Below are 18,784 nucleotides of genomic sequence, written 5' to 3'. Positions count from 1 at the left end.
TACCTCCAAATACCCTCCAGACATGGAAAAATCTGCGGTCAAGCCTCATCTTCGCTGCGACATACGGATTGCCCACGAGCAAATAGGTGCTTAAGTGCCGTGCAGAACAGTGCTGAGGGACTGAGATTTTAAGCTACTGATTCACAGAGCTTTAAGCACACTTCTATGCACCTGTGATTTCTGAGCTGCGGTAGGGAAGTTTATGGTTTGCAAAAGGGAAGGGCGCTGGAAGGCCTGATCAGGTTGGGGTGCTGGTCACTTTCCAGCCTCGCTGCCAGCCTAGAGAGTTGTTTTTTTGCAAGAGGCACTCAGCCTTAACTGGATGAAGTCTATAGTGAGCTATAAATGGACACCCGTGCTGGTGTAGAAAGCTGCCTTCGGGAAATCTTCCCTCTCTGCGCTGAATTGCGATGAGCAGAAAATCTCCTTTTTGCTTGGGAGGCAAGCAGGAGCCGAGTGTGAACCCGAATGTGCGTGGCATTTAGAAAAGAGTAAATAAGGAATTCAGCTTAAGGGGTTGGAGCTCTGGCTGCTCAGAAATTCTGCTTTCTGTACTTTTTCTTCCTTTGCAATTACACTCCGAGCATTTGGACAGAGCATTCTCAGTAGCCTGTATTTCTCGCCATAATTTCTAGGAGAGGTGTGTGTGTTTTTTTTGGGGGGGGGTCTTATACCAAGCTTTAAACCAATAAATCTTAATTGCACATTTGGCTATTGTTTCTTTTCTTTTAGGTCGGCTGGTATGTGCATTTTATGGGAATGGGTGGAGCAGCACCTGGGATTTGCATCTCCCGCACCGCACCTGGGCAACTCTTGGCTGTTTAACAGATGCTCTCTAGTTAGTTGCAAGGAGCTTTAAATCCATTATCCAATTCACCCTCCTCCGAAACAATAACACAAAAATCATCTAGTAGTTTTATGTCTCCAATTACTGGGAGCCCTTTCAAGTAAGGCTGTGAGACTCAAGGGAAAAGGCTTTCTATTCAATAGGTATTTGTCTTGTGCATGTTAATTTTATTTTTTTAATGTGTGTGATTTTTGCTGGGGATTTTAATGTAGAAATGCACCAAGAATGTGCTAGTTTTCCAATCTAGTAGGAAAAGAAAATTCACTCATCTTAGAAGTGCTGCTTATCCAATGCAATCTCTTCTTTTTTCCTTCTCTCTTTGTGCATAGGATTCTGTATTGGTTGTTCGTTGACGTGGTTATAAACGTTTCTTGTTTTAACAAGGTCTGTAACTTTGGGAGTTGGTAGGTCTGGAGGAAAGGGACGCAGGTGGTGCTGTGGGTTAAACCACAGAGCCTAGGACTTGCTGATAAGAAGGTTGGCGGTTTGAATCCCCGCGACGAGGTGAGCTCCCGTTGCTCGGTCCCTGCTCCTGCCCACCTAGCAGTTCGAAAGCACGTCAGAGTGCAAGTAGATAAATAGGTACCGCTCCGACGGGAAGGTAAACGGCGTTTCTGTGCGCTGCTCTGGTTTGCCAGAAGCGGCTTAGTCATGCTGGCCACATGAACCAGAAGCTGTACACCGGCTCCCTCGGCCAGTAAAGCGAGATGAGCGCCGCAACCCCAGAGTCAGTCACAACTGGACCTAATGGTCAGGGGTCCCTTTACCTTTACCTTTGCATCTGGAAGAAAAGAAAACAACTTCTCTTAAAAGCACTTAGAATATGTTTGCTCTCAGTATAAGAAACACATTGATGACTTGTGGAGCAGATGAGCCAGACCATTTTGTTTTGAGCTTAGAAGCATTCTTAGCTTTCTTGTTGCTCAGACCAGATAGCACAGGGTGACTCAGGCATATAGGGGGTTACAGAGAATCTCATTGGACGTTGGCTACATCCACAAGGAGCCTTGCATGCCTGTGGTATCTGCTCCCAAAACCCTGTGGTCATGACAGTGCAGAGTCTTGCAATGGCCTTGCATTCCTAGGTGCCCTGATATAAGATCTGCTTTCAATGTGATTCCCATCTGTGAGAGTCTGTCTGTGGCTGATGAGCTTTGGCTAGCTAATGCCTTCATTTCCCATGTATGTCTCCCACAAGGCTTGATATGCCAGATATATTTTCCAGGTATCCGGAAACTTGTAGCACTTCTGTGTCCACCTGGGACCAAACTGAAATGCTTGTTTCAGAAGCTCCAGCTCCAGGTTTGGGGGTGTTGTGATCATCCTACTCTCGTGTAGGACCCTGGCAGAGACACATGCCTGACTGGCATGTTCTCTCCCTCCCTCCTGGTCAATCGTTCAGGAACTTCAGAAGCCTTTTTCTGCCCGAACATCACAGCGACTGGTGCCTACGGACATCAGCACACTCGGGGATCCGCAGAGTTTTACGCAGTTCGTGTAACGGACCTCAGCAACTCAGCATTTTGGCTAATCTACGTTTATTTACATATAATACACTCGGAGCATTCTGACTTGGCTCCTTCCTCTTTTTCATCAGACAGCAAAGATAGAAAACAAAGGACAATAATCCCATTTCATAGAACATAGTACAGTGGTGCCTCGCAAGACGAAATTAATTCGTTCCGCGAGTTTTGTCGTCTTGCGATTTTTTTCGTCTTGCGAAGCACAGTGTCGGGAAAGTTTTGGAAAAGCAGTTTGAAAGCACGTCAAAGTGTAAGTAGAGAAATAGGTACCGCTCCGGCGGGAAGGTAAACGGTGTTTCCGTGCGCTGCTCTGATTCGCCAGAAGCGGCTTAGTCATGCTGGCCACATGACCTGGAAGCTGTACGCCAGCTCTCTCGGCCAATAAAACGAGATGAGCGCCGCAACCTCAGAGTCGGTCACGACTGGACCTAATGGCCAGGGGTCCCTTTACCTTTTACCTATATATGGGTAGTGCATTGTGGGGCCGTGGGATAGGTTGCTGCCTCAAGGTGGAGATCGTTATTGGTAGCTGCAATGGCTGATTTGCTGCTGTTTACGCTGATGGGACAGAGGATAGTTTTCTATGGTGACATGACATGCGCGAGTGGCATCATTGTCGGTCTAAAGAAAGCTCAACAACTCTTTCCCCCCTCCCCCCAAAAAGCTCCCCCCATTTTCTTAATTTTGAGTCCCCCAAAATAGGGGACGTGCTACACATGGGGGCGTGTTGTACACGGAAAAGTACGAAGTTCTCAGGATACAAGTGTGAAAACGCAACAAAGCATACATTTGCAAAACTATATGCACATTGTGCTCTTCCCACAATGGAATGTGCATCTGATCCACTCTTGACCCTAGTACAGAGGTAGCCAATGTGTTCCCATCCAGACGATAACTGGAATTCCAGCTCCCATCATTCCTCACTGTTGGTAATATTCACTGGGGCCAATGGGAGTCAGTCTTAACAGCCTGTGGAAAGCACCATATTGGCTGCTATTGACGTAGTTGCTTAGCAGTAGGCAGTGCTTTTTTCCCCCTCCCCACGCCCACTCCACCCTATAATAAGCTGGTACGGGGTAAATTTCAAGCAATTTAGCTCCTCCAGAAACCTTGCCTGAATTGTTAGGCAGTGTGAGCCTTTGACTCTTCTTTTTCTTCTTCTTTTTTGGTCTCTTAAACTGTCCTCAAATAACCCTAGCCATCTGGGCATTTCGCAAGTTTGATGGCACGTATGGGTTCAAATATATATGTTTTAATGAAATGTGCGACACCCAGAAAATATGTACAGATTTGTGATAGTTAAAATGTAAGCTTTTTAGGTTGCAGGAGGCTTGTGAAGTGCTGAAGGGAATACTGCTAAGGTCACGTAGGGGAAAGATTATGCCCTCTGAAGCAGTTTGCATATTTTACTCATTAGATCATTTAACACAGATTTGTTATTCACTAACATACCGAAATCTTTTCTTCACGCCATGAAAGGGGTGGTGGTGAAAGTTCTTTCAAAAATGCTTTAGGTAGCCGGAACACTCTTTTGTTAATACAGTGGTACCTTGGGTTACATACGCTTCAGGTTACAGACTCCGCTAACCCAGAAATAGTACCTCAAGTTAAGAACTTTGCTTCAGGATGAGAACAGAAATCGTGTGGCGGCAGCATGGTGGCAGCAGGAAGCCCCATTAGCTATACTGGTACCTCAGGGTAAGAACAGTTTCAGGTTAAGAACGGACCTCCAGAACAAATTAAGTTCTTAACCTGAGGTACTGTTCTTAACCACTGTAAAAGGCCGGAATTAAAATGCCCCGTCTCCCATTTTCCATACTTTAACTTCGCTGTGGGAAGGGCAAGATAGTTAATGTGAGGTGGTTAGAGCATGGGTGGCTATAATTTTGAGCCAAGGGCCACGTTGACCTGTGGTCAGCATTTCAGGGGCCGAAGGGTAAAAGTGACTGTGGTCAAAGTGCAAACGTTTTCATGGTCCAAGGCCATCCTATTGTTTGGTAGAGTGAAGAAAGGCCATAGCTTAGTGGTAGGGTAAGCTATGAACATGTTTGGTCCCTGGTATCCCAGGTAGCTGGGACGCGGTGGCGCTGTGGTCTAAACCACTGAGCCTCATGGGCTTGCCGATCGGAAGGTTGATGGTTTGAATCCGTATGACGGGGTGAGCTCCCGTTGCACTGTCCCAGCTCCTGTCAACCTAGCAGTTCGAAAGCACACCAGTGTAAGTAGATAAATAGGTACCGCTGCGGCGGGAAGGTAAATGGTGTTTCCGTGCGCTCTGGCTTCCGTCGCAGTATCCTGTTTCGCCAGAAGCAGTTTAGTCATGCTGGCCACATGACCTGGAAAGCTGTCTGTGGACAAACGCCGGCTCCCTTGGCCTGAAAGCGAGATGAGCAACCCCATAGTCGCCTTTGGCTAGACTTAACCGTCCAGGAGTCCTTCACCTTTTTACCTTTACCTATCCCAGGTAGGGGCCAGGAGAGTCTCCCAGTCTTAAACCATGGAGAGCCACTGATAGTCAGTGCAGGTAATATAAACAGCTGCCTCACACAACAGATGAACGGACCAGTGATCTCAGACTCTCCAAGTGCTTCTTGTTTTCCAGGGACAGTCCTGGATTTACAGAAGCCGTCCTGGTTTCTAATCTTAACCCAGAATGTTTTGCTTTTCCTTAGACGTCCCTGTTTTCATCAGAGAAAGGTTGGAGGGCATGGCAACAACTGAGCCAAGGAGATAATTATGCAGCCTTTAGAAGACCCCTGAAGGCAGCCCTGTATGGGGAAGTTTTTATTTTAATGTTTAATGTTTTTATATATGTTGGAAGCCACCCAGAGAGGCTGGGGCAACCCCCTTGCTTGCAGGCAACAAAACATCTTGGGCCAGCCCTATGTGCTCCCCTTATAAAAGTGTGGTTTCACTTCCCCATGTAGCTATGTCATAAAATCATGCATTCCCTCTGCTACACGACTGACTATTTTTGGAGGGGAATGCCCGATTTTGTGACGTCATGTTATGAGTAAGTGACACTCCATATCACAAGGAGAGGGGAGAATGTTTTTTCCCTTCCCAGAATGTAGCCACCCCACGTCTGCTGAAAGCCATAGTTTGTCTCCTGAGTCGACTGCTGGAACACACTCTCAGTTATGGAGATGGTAATAGAATAAACAATGTAGAATCCTGTGTATTCTATTTATGGTGACCATTGCATTTGGGCTATGCTGAGTCCTTTCTCCTGGCACCTGGGTTCATTTGCCTTGAGCAGAACCTGGGATTTGACACGCATCCCCAAACTTTCCCAACGCACATCAATTGGCCGCATGTACAGCTATAGGTGTTGAGGCGCTGATCAAGGCCTCTTCAAACAGTACATCTTTAGAGGTACAGTCATGCCTCGGGTTACAGATGCTTCAGGTTGCATTTTTTCAGGTTATGGACACGCCGAAACCCGTAAGTACCGGAACGGGTTACTTCCGGGTTTTGGCGGTCGCGCATGGCAGAAGTGCCGAATCGCAACATGCGCAGAAGTGCCGCTGTGGGTTGCAAACGTGCATCCCACACGGATCACATTAGCAACCCGAGCATCCACTGTATATCAAATACGGTTTTAAGTACAGGCCACAACTGTTTTCCACGAGGGTTTTGTTCCCTGACCCTGTGTGTGTCGGTGTAGCACATATAAGCCTGTTGTGCCCCCTTTTCTAACCACTTCTGGGTTGCAGCGAAGCACACGTGCATGGTCGCACATTTTTTGAATGCCTGTATAACAACTAAAAATGTAAACTTTGGATGCAGCAATCGTGTTGTTTGTGGTCATGACTAGAGACCAAAGGGTCTGTCATTTTTGGGTCTCTCCATTTCTCGTTTTTGCAATCATAAATTCAATTTCCAATTTGGAAGTTTTTGGTTTTTTTAAAAAACTCACATTTTATGAATTTCCTCCAATAATACATTTTACATGCAGTTTTGACTAATGTGCACATTTTTGCAGGCAAATTCCTTTAATCAAATGCATTTGTGTGTGCTATTTTTTATTTCATTTCTGTACTGCTTTATGTTTTCACCAGTATATCCATTTTTAAGCCACACTTTCCTTAATATGTGCATTTTTGTAACATTGTTTTGAGAACTGCCTAACAAAATTCCCATAACTGCGGATTTCACAGGAAAGCTGTGTTTCAGTTTACACATGGTTTCAGAAAATGTGGATTTCGTAGATTCAGGTTTTCATGAGACCTGAATTGAATTCCTCTCCCATTTCTAGTTCATACTGTTATACAGATAAGCTTCTTAAGGAGTCAAGATTTATTGCCTATGCTTGTTGAGAGCCTATGCTTGAATAACCTTTTGTGGAATGTCTAAATCACCCTAAATGCTTTAGGCGAAAAACCTGATGGATCTTGAATTCTCATAGCCCAGTACAGAAGGAAGTAATCAGAACTGCTTAGGAATAAGAGGTTTGGAGTTTCAGGCTGACCTGTGACAGGGAAGATACTTTTCAGACTGTTGTTGTTGTTGTTGTTTAGTCGTGTCCGACTCTTCGTGACCCCATGGACCAGAGCATGCCAGGCACTCCTGTCTTCCACTGCCTCCCACAGTTTGGTCAAACTCATGCTGGTAGCTTCGAGAACACTGTCCAACCATCTCATCCTCTGTCGTCCCCTTCTCCTTGTGCCCTCCATCTTTCCCAACATCAGGGTCTTTTCCAGGGAGTCTTCTCTTCTCATGAGGTGGCCAAAGTATTGGAGCCTCAGCTTCAGGATCTGTCCTTCCAGTGAGCACTCAGGGCTGATTCCCTCAAGAATGGAGAGGTTTGATCTTATTGCAGTCCATGGGACTCTCAAGAGTCTCCTCCAGCACCAGAATTCAAAAGCACTTTTCAGACTTCCTTTTTCATATTCTAAGAGTTCGTGGGAATCCTGTTATGACCCTGTGAGGGATGATGGAGTGTTGAAAGTGCAAACATGTTTTCTTTGCCCGAAGCCTTTGCCCTGTTCCAAGCAAAACATAAAACGTTGTGTGAATGTTTTTCTTGGAAGGCTTTCTTGCTTGTGCAAATAGAAAGTGATTGTTTTTACGAGGAGGGTGCAAACGTGTGTACAGGACGGAGGTGTAAATTGCATATACATCTGCACCCTTCCAGTTAGCTGAAAGATGGGCGTGTAGCTTTCCTGCGTGAAATCCAAACTGACAGGCAGACACGTTTGTGTGCTTTGCTTTCCAAGCGAAGGGAAGAGATTTTAGTCAGAACGGTGGGTTTGTATGAAAAAAATGTTTCTGCGTTGAGAAAGTTCTCTCTGTGGAACAAAACCAGATGTTTTTATAAGTTCTTAGTACTTAAATACTTTCTCGTGATTTCTGAAGAATTAATCTCCACCTCTTTCCTGAAAGGGGAAAGTCGTGTCAATTTTTTTATTATTGTTATTGCAATGGCATGTGAAGAGGAGAAAGTATTCAAACAACCGAGTGTTTTAGAACAAAGCAACGCACACACATGCAAAGGAAGACCGGCTTTATTTGCGAAAGATAAAAATAGTCATTTCTGGGATAGGAAGTGATGACTCCCTGGCGAGGCGGACAGAGGGAGGGACACTCCTGCGATGCTGTTTCCTGTTGCCATTGTTCCCTTTCGCAGCTTCTGTGCAAAGCGGGGTGCCTTTCTCTTAGGAAGGAGGGTGGTTTTTCTCCTAGAGATCTGCCTTGCAGGGATGGGGAGGGAGGGGAATGGGAAGCAGTTTGTAAAGTTTAGAGAGCTTTTCAGGCCCTGCTGACTCCCTTTCCTCAGGGTGTTGGCGTCTGGCTTTGCTGTTCTCCTTGGTCTCGCCATGGCATGCGGGATGTTGACTCCAGGGTCGCGGGTTCCCTGCCAGCTTTTTTGCAGAGGAGCATACAAATTGGAAAATTACACCCTCTGCAGCTTGAGAGCCAGCTGGCATCTCCCTGTTGGGTTACACCTGGAAAGGCCAGCGGATCCCGATTGAGTGAAGTCAGCGTGTGGCTCGGAAGCCAGCGGAGGTGTTTTGGCCTTGCCATTCTCTGTGGTTTCAGAAACACACCCTTTCTGGTATTCAGGGGAGAGTGCCCAGGCAAAAAAAGAAATATCATTTGGTTTTGCTTGCAACCTGCGGTGGATTTGAAGGGGGGGGGCTGTCAGAGGCAGCATGAAGAGAAAGGGAGTTTGGTTCAGAAGCGGGGTGATTTGCAAGGAGCTAATTATCTCTTGGTATCTCTGCCATTGTGTTAGAAGCGGTGTAATTGTAAATTTGTGCCAGAGAGCAGACTCCCTTCTGTGCGTAGGGGATTGTGTTCACCCATTAAAGGCGATGGCCTGATTTCGTTGTGTGATTTAGTAGGCAGCTTAGTTTACCACCTTCTCAGCTTTATAGTGAGGCTGGGCCACAAGAAAGTGGAGAGGTTTGTGGTACCCAGAGCCCATCTTTTCCTTTTCCCTCTTGCATCTCAACCCCCTCAGCACCAGACCCTGGAAACGCTGGAGGCAATCACTCTCTCAGGGTTTTTTTTGGGGGGGGGGCGAGTGAAATGGCACCTATAGGGAAGAACCCCCCCTCCGGTCCTCCTATTGAGAGGTGGCTGCTGAGAAGTAATATATAATTCACAAGGCCATGCTGTTTCACGCAGATGGTGATATTCAAGCATGACTGACGTTAAGAGGAGCAAAATCTCTGAAGCCTTTCTTCTCTTCACCCTTTCTCCATCCTCTCCTCGCTGCGGTCTGCTGAAGCTCTCGACGTTAAAAATTGCCCAAACCTGGGCACTTCAGGCACTGCATAATTGTACAGTAGCTTCTGCTAGGCTCCAATTTCAGACGTCTATCCAGCCGAAGCGACGTTTCTCCCCCACCCCGAAAAATATATATATATTTCATCCTCATTTTGTGTCTGGAGGGCCATGAGGTCACCCAATGCATTTGGGTAATCAGAGGTTTGGGAAAGTGGGAGTGTTATTTTTGCAGGGCTGTGCTGGGAAAGCAGAATGCAGGGAACGTGCAATTAAGCTTTTCTTAGTGCTTCTTGTTTTAAAATATATTCCTTATTCTAGAATGCTGTGTCTTTGTGGAACTAGAGCAGTTGCCAGAGGGAGATTGGGTGGGAAAGGCAGAGCTCATAAGCAGTGTTAGAAACTGAGGTAGTTTAGCTGGAGCTAAATGGCACCTTGAACCTGGTTTATGGGCACAACTGCAGAATGTCTAGGCACCCTTTTTTAATAACAGGAATACAAAGCTGAAAATGAACGAAAATATTAAGTTCATTTTCACATGGTCTTGTCCTTTCCCTGCTCACCCCTCTAATATTCTTAAGTGGGTCTCTTCTCCAGAGACTAGAGACTGCAGTTTTTGTCATGTACAGAAGTTCTCACCCTGGGCCAGCAGGGGGATACTGTAGATAGTTATGCAAATAAGGGATCGAAAGTGACGTTCAGTGATTGGATAGTTTTAGAAAATTGTTACAGTTACATTGTACTGGAGCTCTATATAAGCAGGCTGACTGAACCCTTCAGTTCTGTTCTGTTCTGGCTTGTGAATAAACGAGAGCTGTTTGAAGAATCGCTGTGTCGTCTGATATGTTCACCCACAACCTAACAGTTTTAATCTGAAATCTTAGGCGCAGTACTGCGCCCGGAGCTCAGAAACTGCTCGCACGCATGAAATCCTCTCTCGCAAAATGCACCTAGGAACAATGGGAATTTCGAACACGGCTCCCAAGCCTACGGCAGACAAACACAACAGGTAGCCTCAGAGCTGGTATGAGAGACATGGTGCCTCTCCAGGCCATGCCAGCCCTCAGTGTGGGGCTTTGAGGAAACAGCCCTACGTCATGACTTAGGGTCCCGCCAGAGTGAGGCATTTGTGGGTCCCCAAAGAGCTTCTGGGCTGCCGCTGCTGCTTTGCAAATACAGTGGTACCTCAGGTTACATACTCTTCAGGTTACATATGCTTCAGGTTACAGACTCCGCTAACCCAGAAATAGTGCTTCAGGTCAAGAACTTTGCCTTCAGGATGAGAACAGAAATTGTGCTCCGGCGGCGCGGCAGCAGCAGGAGGCCCCATTAGCTAAAATGGTGCTTCAGGTTAAGAACAGTTTCAGGTTAAGAACAGACCTCCGGAACAAATTAAGTACTTAACCTGAGGTACCACTGTAGGCTTTCAGCCTGATTCCAGTAGGGCTGTTCTTATGTTCTTGTTGAAACCCCTCTCTCTAGGGTTCCCCTCTTAGTATGGGCAGAAACCTAGGCTAGGGCAAAGTTAAACCTATGTACCCGTGGCTTGGCTCGCACAGGCAAAGCATGGGTGTTAAGTTGTGGGTGAACATATCAGACGACACAGCAATTCTTCAGACAGCTCTTGTTTATTCACAAACCCAGAACAGAACTGAACTGAAGGGTTCAGCCAGCCTGCTTATATAGAGCTCCACTACAACACAACAGTAACAACTTTCTGTAACTATCCAATCACTGAACGTCACTTTCAATTCCTTATTTGCATAGGTGGACCTGAGTGAAAACTATCTACAGTATCCCCCTACTGGTCCAGGGTGAGAAGTTCAGTACATAACAATGGGTGTAGCCAAAGAAGGTGGGTGCAACAACAAACGCGGTGAGAGGATGCCAAATTTTAGCAGAAAATGATTTGCAAAAAAGAATGATTTGAGCCTGACTGGAATAATAATAATAATAATAATAATAATAATAATAATAATAATAATAAATAATAATTTTATTTATTCCCCACCCATCTGTCTGGGTTTCCCCAGCCACTCAGGGTGGACCCCAGCAGAACACTAAAAACAGAATAAAACTCCAAACATTAAGAACTTCCCTAAACAGGGCTGCCTTCAGATGTCTTCTAAAAGTCAGGTACAGTGGTACCTCGGGTTACATATGCTTCAGGTTACAGACTCTGCTAACCCAGAAATAGTACCTCGGGTTAAGAACTTTGCTTCAGGATGAGAACAGAAATCGTGCTGTGGCGGCGCAGCGGCAGTAGGAGGCCCCATTAGCTAAAGTGGTACCTCAGGGTAAGAACAGTTTCAGGTTAAGAACAGACCCCCAGAACGAATTAAGTTCTTAACCCGAGGTACCACTGTAGTTGTTTATTTCCTTGACATCTGATAGGAGGGCGTTCCACAGGGCAGGTGCCACCACCGAGAAGGCCCTCTGCCTGGTTCTCTGTAACCTCACTTCTCGCAGTGAGGGAACTGCTGGACCTCAGTGTCCGGGCTGAATGATGGGGTGGAGACGCTCCTTCAGGTATACAGGGCTGAGGCCATTTTGGGTTTTAAAGGTCAGCACCAAAACTTTGAATTGTGCTTGGAAACGTAGATCACTCTCCACTCTTAGGTGACTGTATTTCTCAAGGACCACCTAGGCAGACTTTCCATTATCCCCAGCCATGAGGCCTATCATGGAAGTAGGAAGACCAAGGACCGTCTAAGGACCTCAGCAGGTTGCTTACAAGGGCCTGTTGGTGGTTGTGGTGCAGTCAAGACCCAGTGGAAACAAAAGCAACCTGCCATAACAGATGGACGTTCTGTGGGAAAAGGGAGAGAAGAGAAGGGGGCATTGCTGGGATTCTTTAGTATGTTATCAATTGTGTGTCTATGATGCAGATTCCCTCCCCCGTCCCTTAGCCAGTAATGAAATAGTAAATCAGATTTGTGGCATTCGTAAGATGAAATGTTTACTTGAAGATGAAATCGCCCTCCTGGGTCTCTTGTTATAACCAAGGGCTGAAAGTGCTTCGCTCGCTCGAGATGTAATTGTTACCAGGCTGTTTTGTGGGCCTGCACCACAAAAACCACCACTGTTGATTATTGCAGTCTTTTAATTCCAACTGCTTAGCTTGGCTTGGAACGTTGGAGGAGGCAGGGAGGAGATGGAGGCAAAGCCGAGAGGGAGAGGGAGATTTGGAAAGGAGGCAGATACGGGTGTGCAAACTCAGCCTTGTGGTTGGAACAGAAACGAGGGATGCCGTAATGCGATCTGGAAGCCATTTTTTTAGTTGTGCCAGAAGCTTCCTGTGTGGGCCCACCTACGTGAGACATGCGCACCATCTCACAGACAAAGCCCTAATGTTGGACGGGGCGGAGGCTGCTTTGCAAAGGGCCACCGTGTGGTTTAGTAATTGCTCGGGTTGCTTCTCAGTCAGTTCAAAGTTTGCAGGGGCAGCGTTTGTCTCAAACCACACATGATTATTCAATGGGTGGAGAACCTTCATTTCTTGTTCCATTTAGGCCTATGTCTGGTCTTAGAAATTGAACAGGCCAATATTATTTGGTAGAATTGCCAAGAGCCGTTGGTCTGTAATGGTTGTTGGAGTGTTGGGCTAGTGAATATGACTCCCCATCTGACCAGGATGTTAATGGTGTCAACGTTGACCTAACATACCTAGTGGTGTTTTCTTGAGGGTAAAATGGGGAGCCCTGTAAACCGTTATGCATTCTTGGAAGAAATGGAGGGATAAAAATGGAATCCTTTTGGGCCTCTCTCTCTCTCTCTCTCTCTCTCTCTCTCTCTCTCTCTCTCTCTCTGTGTGTGTGTGTGTGTGTGTGTGTGTGTGTGTGTTTTAAAAGGAAGACTGTTCAATCTGTGCTGATCACATTGCTGTAATCATTAAAAAAAAAATCACATGCCATTTTGCAATCCTTCTATAGAAATTTCTTTGTCCTCCCATCTTGAATCTTAAAGCGTTTAGATCGGGGTGACTAAACCCTGGCCTAGGGGCCTGATCCAGCTCATCAAACATTTTTCCCCCCTACCAATTTGGGCAATGGCAAAAAGGAAAAGAAAAATACTGAGAGCAAGCCTACTCAGTGGCGTAGCGTGGGTTGTCAGCACCCGGGGCAAGGCAAGTAATTTGCGCCCCCTAACCCGTGGATTTGCGCCCCCTAACCCTAACCCCCAGATGTGCGGCCGGCCCCCCTGCACCCCCCACGCTACGCCACTGCGCCTACTCCTCCTGGTGGGATCAGTACCCTGATGGAGATGGGGGATTGCCTTTTCAGACATTAGATCTATCATTTGGGGGAGGCTGGATTTTCACAGATAAACTAAAGAAGGGAGACTTGGTTTCTTGGGTGTCCTAGCCATGGGTGCTTGTGAGAGCACAGAGTGGCTGCACCCAGCTGGCAGGTGGTCCGCAGAAGGTCAGTTGATGATGAAGGTTAGTAGATTCTTCAGTGCCAGGAGACCATGGGAGGGACCCCTTTCTTAAGCAAATGGCAGCACTGAAGCCTGGAAGTGACTGCTATGTGAGGGATACCCAATGACGTGCTGCCACATAACTCAGGGAAGGAAGCAGGCAGGCGCTGGAGTTCGGAAGACAGGGACAGGCATCAAACTTACATCGGTTAGCCTAGCTTCTTCACGTGACCGTCCTTGTTTTGCAATGGATGGGATTCTCCTTTGTATTTTGCTAGGGCAGCGCTGAGCTTGGGTCTAGCAATGTTTGTGAGGTGCTGTTAGGGTAACAGTGGAAGAATGCCACAGGAATGCTTGTAAAAGAGCTAGCGGAAGGGAGGATGTAAAGGCAGTTCACTCTGTTTCCAAATAATCTGATGTCTTGTGTTCTCTCTCTCTCTCTCTTTTTAAAACAAAACAGTAGTTTGGGCCCATTTATAGCTGTTCTCCTCTCCCCACATCCCTTTTCTGGTCTGTCTGAGCAGTGGTATGTGCTTGTGGGTGGGGAAGACTGTGGCGTGTTGTAATCACCTTCCAGAGATTTGTTTTGTATTACATGGTTGTAATATACATGTCTGTTAAAAAACAGCAACACACTTTTTTTTTTAATGCAGCCCAGAACGTAGGCATCTGCTGGTACAAACCCAGAGGAATAAGCCATAAATGTGTTTGAAATTCAGTGCCTGTTCTGATGTTAGGTTTTGTTTTCTATTTGTTTGTAGCGCAACCGTGTGGGGGCCGCCTGAATTCCAAAGACGCTGGCTACGTGACTTCACCTGGGTATCCGCAAGACTACCCCTCCCACCAGAACTGTGAGTGGATCATTTATGCTCCGGAACCCAACCAGAAGATTTTCCTGAACTTCAACCCTCACTTTGAAATTGAGAAACATGACTGCAAGTAAGAGATTACCCCACATCCTCTTTCTCTTCTCTCTTTACTCCCCACCCCTCACCGCTCACCACCACTCATACACACACACACACACACACACACACACACACACCGAATTTTTTGCTCTATAAGACTCCTTTTTTCCCTCCTAAAAAGTAAGGGGAAATGTGTGTACGTCTTATGGAGCGAATGCAGGCTGCGCAGCTATCCCAGAAGCCAGAACAGCAAGAGGGATTGCTGCTTTCACTGCGCAGCGATCCCTCTTGCTGTTCTGGCTTCTGGGATTCAGAATATTTTTTTCTCTTGTTTTCCTCCTCCAAAAACTAGGTGTGTCTTGTGGTCTGGTGCGTCTTAAAGATTAAATACCATCTTATAGATTGGTTGGAACTGAAATGGGAGTTGCCTGTAATATATCACATATGGTGCACTGTTAAAAATACGCGCAGGGGTGTCTGATGAGCCATTATTATAGCTCATCAGCCTCTTCCGCAACACACGCTCAAGCTGTAAACTCCAGCGCTGCATTTGCAACCCAGGATTGCATTTCTGCTCTGCAGTAAGATGGAGATTAAAGGGAAATGTGTGGGACCGCATTCTGCGTTCAGAAATGCCGGCGCCCCTTAAACGCTCGTTTTTGCTTTTGTCCAACTAAGCGCTTGTGTCTAGAAGGCCTCAAATTGCCCACGTTCGGCGAACGTTATCGGCACTTCCAGTGTTCTCATGGCTGAGAACCGGCTGTTCAACAGATGTCAGAAGGGAGAAGCCACTTTCTTCTGAGCTGTAGGGAAATATAAGCGGCTCAGGATAGAGCAGGAGTGGGGAAGCATTTGCCTCTCCAGATGTTGCTGAACAGCCACTCCCATCTGCCCTAGCAATCATGGCCATGGGCTAGAGATGATGGGAGTTCAGCAGTATCTGGTGTTCCCTGCAGCTGGTATAGAATCTCATCATAGCAAGGGCCCCAATTTGGTTGGAAGCCCTATTGTTGAAGCATGGTGTTTGTTTGTTTGTTTGTTTGTTTGTTTGTTTAAAAATATATATTCTGATCCAGGGGTCATTAAACTTTTTCAGCAGGGGGCCTGTCCACTGTCCCTCAGACCTTGTGGGGGGGCCGGACTATTTTTTTTGGGGGGGAGAGAATGAATTCCTATGCCCCACAAATAACCCAGAGATGCATTTTAAATAAAAGCACACATTCTACTCATGTAAAAACACACTGATTCCCGGACCGTCTGCGGGCCGGATTTAGAAGGCGATTGGGCTGCATCTGGCCCCTGGTCCTTAGTTTGCCTACCCATGCTTTGATCCTAAGCAGCAATTCAGGAGTAAATCCTGTGGAGTTCAGCAGAGCTGAATACCATGCTTTGAATAATTCCGTTCACATAATGTACTGCAGTCACTCACTCAATCAATCAATCAATCAATCAATAGCTGAACTGGGTTCCACACAGTCACACACACACACACACACAAACACACAAACACACCGCCCCCCCCCCTGCAAAAATAAAAAAGCAAAAGAAATAGCAAAGCCAGACAGACCTCTATGTTAACACTCAAAACGGAGCACATTAGTCTTCCAAAAAAAGTTCACAAACCAGAACACTTACTTCCAGGTTCGCAGTGTTTGGGTTCCAAGTTGTTCAAGTAGAAAGGCGTTTGAGAACCAAGGTACCACTGTATTGTGTGGCCTTCTAACTTTGAGGTAGCCGATGCTGCTCCCTTCAGATGTTACTGGGCTACTGCTTTCATGACCCATGATTACTGCCCATGTTGGCTGGAGGTGTTGGTGGCTGGAGTCCATTGGCTACCCCTGCTGTAACTCTTCGCTGCAACAATCAGATTCTGGCAGGGTTTACCAAATGCACAGAAGGGTAGAGCCCTATTGTTACTTTAAAGCAAGTGCTTCTTGTCATTCAGGAATGAGAATAGCTGCAGTTGCCAAGATTTCTTCTTCTAAACCAAAAATTCAGGAGCTCTGCTCGTCCCGTCCCCCTCCACCCTGCTGCTTGTAGATTCTGCTGCTATAATGTGCATTCCCATAAGAAGACAAGGTGTTTCCTCTTTTCTATCGCAAATACGACAGATTCTGCTGCATTTGGTGAAATGTAAGACTGGGGAGCTGGATGTCCAAGAAAAACAATTAGCAGCTAGTAAGAAATAATTAACAGCTTCAGTGAGCACCATTAAAAGCATGAATTAATGAGGTAGTCCCTTGGGTCTGTTAGAACGTCTGTGGTCGAGAGGCTGTCTAAAATGTTCAGCTTTTCTTGTGCATCTACAACTGGGTGTTATCTTGCAGTCTTTTCTACGTGGTTTTGGATTCTGTTTATCTTAAAGGAGTGGGAAATAGTACTTGATGGGCAGGCTACACCAATACTCACTCTCTCTCATCTTCCAATCCAAATATGAAGCAGTGCAATGGTTGCAGAAAACCTGGCTCTGGTCCATAGTGTCCTGATCTCTGTTCTAAAACTAGTAAGGTAAAGGGTAAATGGACCCCTGACCATTAGGTCCAGTCGTGGCCGACTCTGGGGTTGCGGTGCTCATCTCGCTTGATGGCAGAGGGAGCCGGTGTACAGCTTCCGGGTCATGTGGGCAGCATGACTAAGCCGCTTCTGGCAAACCAGAGCAGCGCACAGAAACACCATTTACCTTCCCGCCAGAGCGGTACCTATTTATCTACTTGCACTTTGAGGTGCTTTCGAACTGCTAGGTTGGCAGGAGCAGGGACCGAGCAACGGGAGCTCACCCCGTTGCGGGGATTCAAACCGCCGGCCTTCTGATCGGCAAGTCCTAGGCTCTGTGGTTTATCCCACAGTGCCACCCGTGTCCCTTTCTCTAAAACTAGTAGGAACCACCAAAGGCAATTCAAGTAAAAACAGCAGGGGGGGGGGTTCTTCTACATGGCAAGAACATGGGCTTATTTCAGACACCAAGTCATGGTTTCTGCTAACCATAAAGCAGGGGTCAGCAACCTTTTTCAGCCATGGGCCGGTCCATCGTCCCTCAGACCATGTGGTGGGCCGGACTATATTTTTTTTTTTGAGGGGGGAAATAAAAACTGAAGAAATTCCTATGCCCCAGAAATAACCCAGAGATGCATTTTAAATAAAAGGACACATTCTACTCATGTAAAAACACGCTGATTCCAGAACGGTCTGTGGGCCGGATTTAGAAGGCGATTGGGCCGCATCCGGTCCCCGGGCCTTAGGTTGTCTACCCCTGCCATAAACCAACACAAAGCGTGATTTACAGCTGTTCAACACTCTCCTTTCAACGAATCAAAAGCTTGTTGAGGCAGCGCAGCAGCCATAACTATGGTGTAGTTCACACATGTCAAGTTATAGTTGCGCCAAACTGTGGTGTGCAAGCCTATTTCAAACCATGGTTTCTCATTTACTGGTTGATCACAAACCATGGTTTGTCAGTTCAGACAAACTGCAGTTAAGGTTTGGACTGATAAACCTCTGGCAACATCCTATCCCTCTTACAATTCCAAGTATAGCTTTGCTGCTAGGGTGCTGTTCCCCATTTCAGAACAAAGAAGAATGGGAGATCCACACTCTGGCACGAAAGAAAGCAATGACATGGCTTAAAAGACAACTAAATTTAAAACGTAACGCAAGAGGAAGCTCATGAAATGGTGGGAGAATGTCTGTTGGGAGAGGACGGTGTGATCCTAGTGGGAAGAGAAGCTTATTACAGCGGGTCTGTCTAACGTATCTGGGTTTAATGTGGTCAGCATAAACTTGTGGCCTTCCAACTTTGTTAAATTCACTTTGCAGCTCTTTCACGTGGCTATTTCTTGAGAATTTGGTGCTGCTCATGGATTTAGATTTGGCGCCGTGTTTCCACAATATTGCCTTAATCAAAATGCCAGACAGTGTAATTTTCTCATATAATCTAGCTTTACTATTTCCTTTGAAAATTTGAGAGGTAAAGAACAAAACAACAACAACAGGGCCGAGGGCCTTCTGGCGGTTCCCTCACTGCGAGAAGTGAAGTTACAGGGAACCAAGCAGAGGGCCTTCTCGGTGGTGGTGCCCGCCCTGTGGAGCGCCCTCCCGTCAAGGAAATAAACAACTATCTGACTTTTAGAAGACATCTGAAGGCAGCCCTGTTTAGGGAAGTTTTAAATGACTGATGTTTTAATGTATTTTTAATCTTTTGTTGGAAGTCACCCAAAGTGGCTGGGGAAACCCAGCCAGATGGGTGGGTGGGAAATAAATAGATAAGTAAGTAAGTAGGTAAATGAATGTAATGTAATGTAGTTTTCATTATGGCTAAATAGAAAATGGCTTCATATTTTCAGCAAAGTGTTTAGTTT

The 18,784-nt window shown here is 46.3% G+C and overlaps 1 protein-coding gene across 3 annotated transcripts in view; it reads left to right on the top strand.

The window, feature by feature from the left end:
- Window positions 1-18,784, top strand: part of NRP2 (neuropilin 2) — a 238,472-nt gene that overhangs the window by 30,257 nt on the left and 189,431 nt on the right. For all 3 annotated transcript variants that reach the window (XR_014518665.1, XM_083472896.1, XM_083472897.1), the window contains exon 2: window positions 14,283-14,460. Coding sequence is in view for 2 of the 3 variants with exons in the window: in XM_083472896.1 (XP_083329022.1) it covers window positions 14,283-14,460 (178 nt within the window). In the remaining variant the exon portion in view is untranslated. The remainder of the gene's footprint in view (window positions 1-14,282; window positions 14,461-18,784) is intronic.

The sequence above is a fragment of the Podarcis liolepis genome, assembly GCF_965112155.1.
Source record: "Podarcis liolepis genome assembly, chromosome: 1".
NCBI classification, from domain to species: domain Eukaryota; kingdom Metazoa; phylum Chordata; class Lepidosauria; order Squamata; family Lacertidae; genus Podarcis; species Podarcis liolepis.
This window is presented reverse-complemented; position numbering and strand designations above follow the sequence as displayed.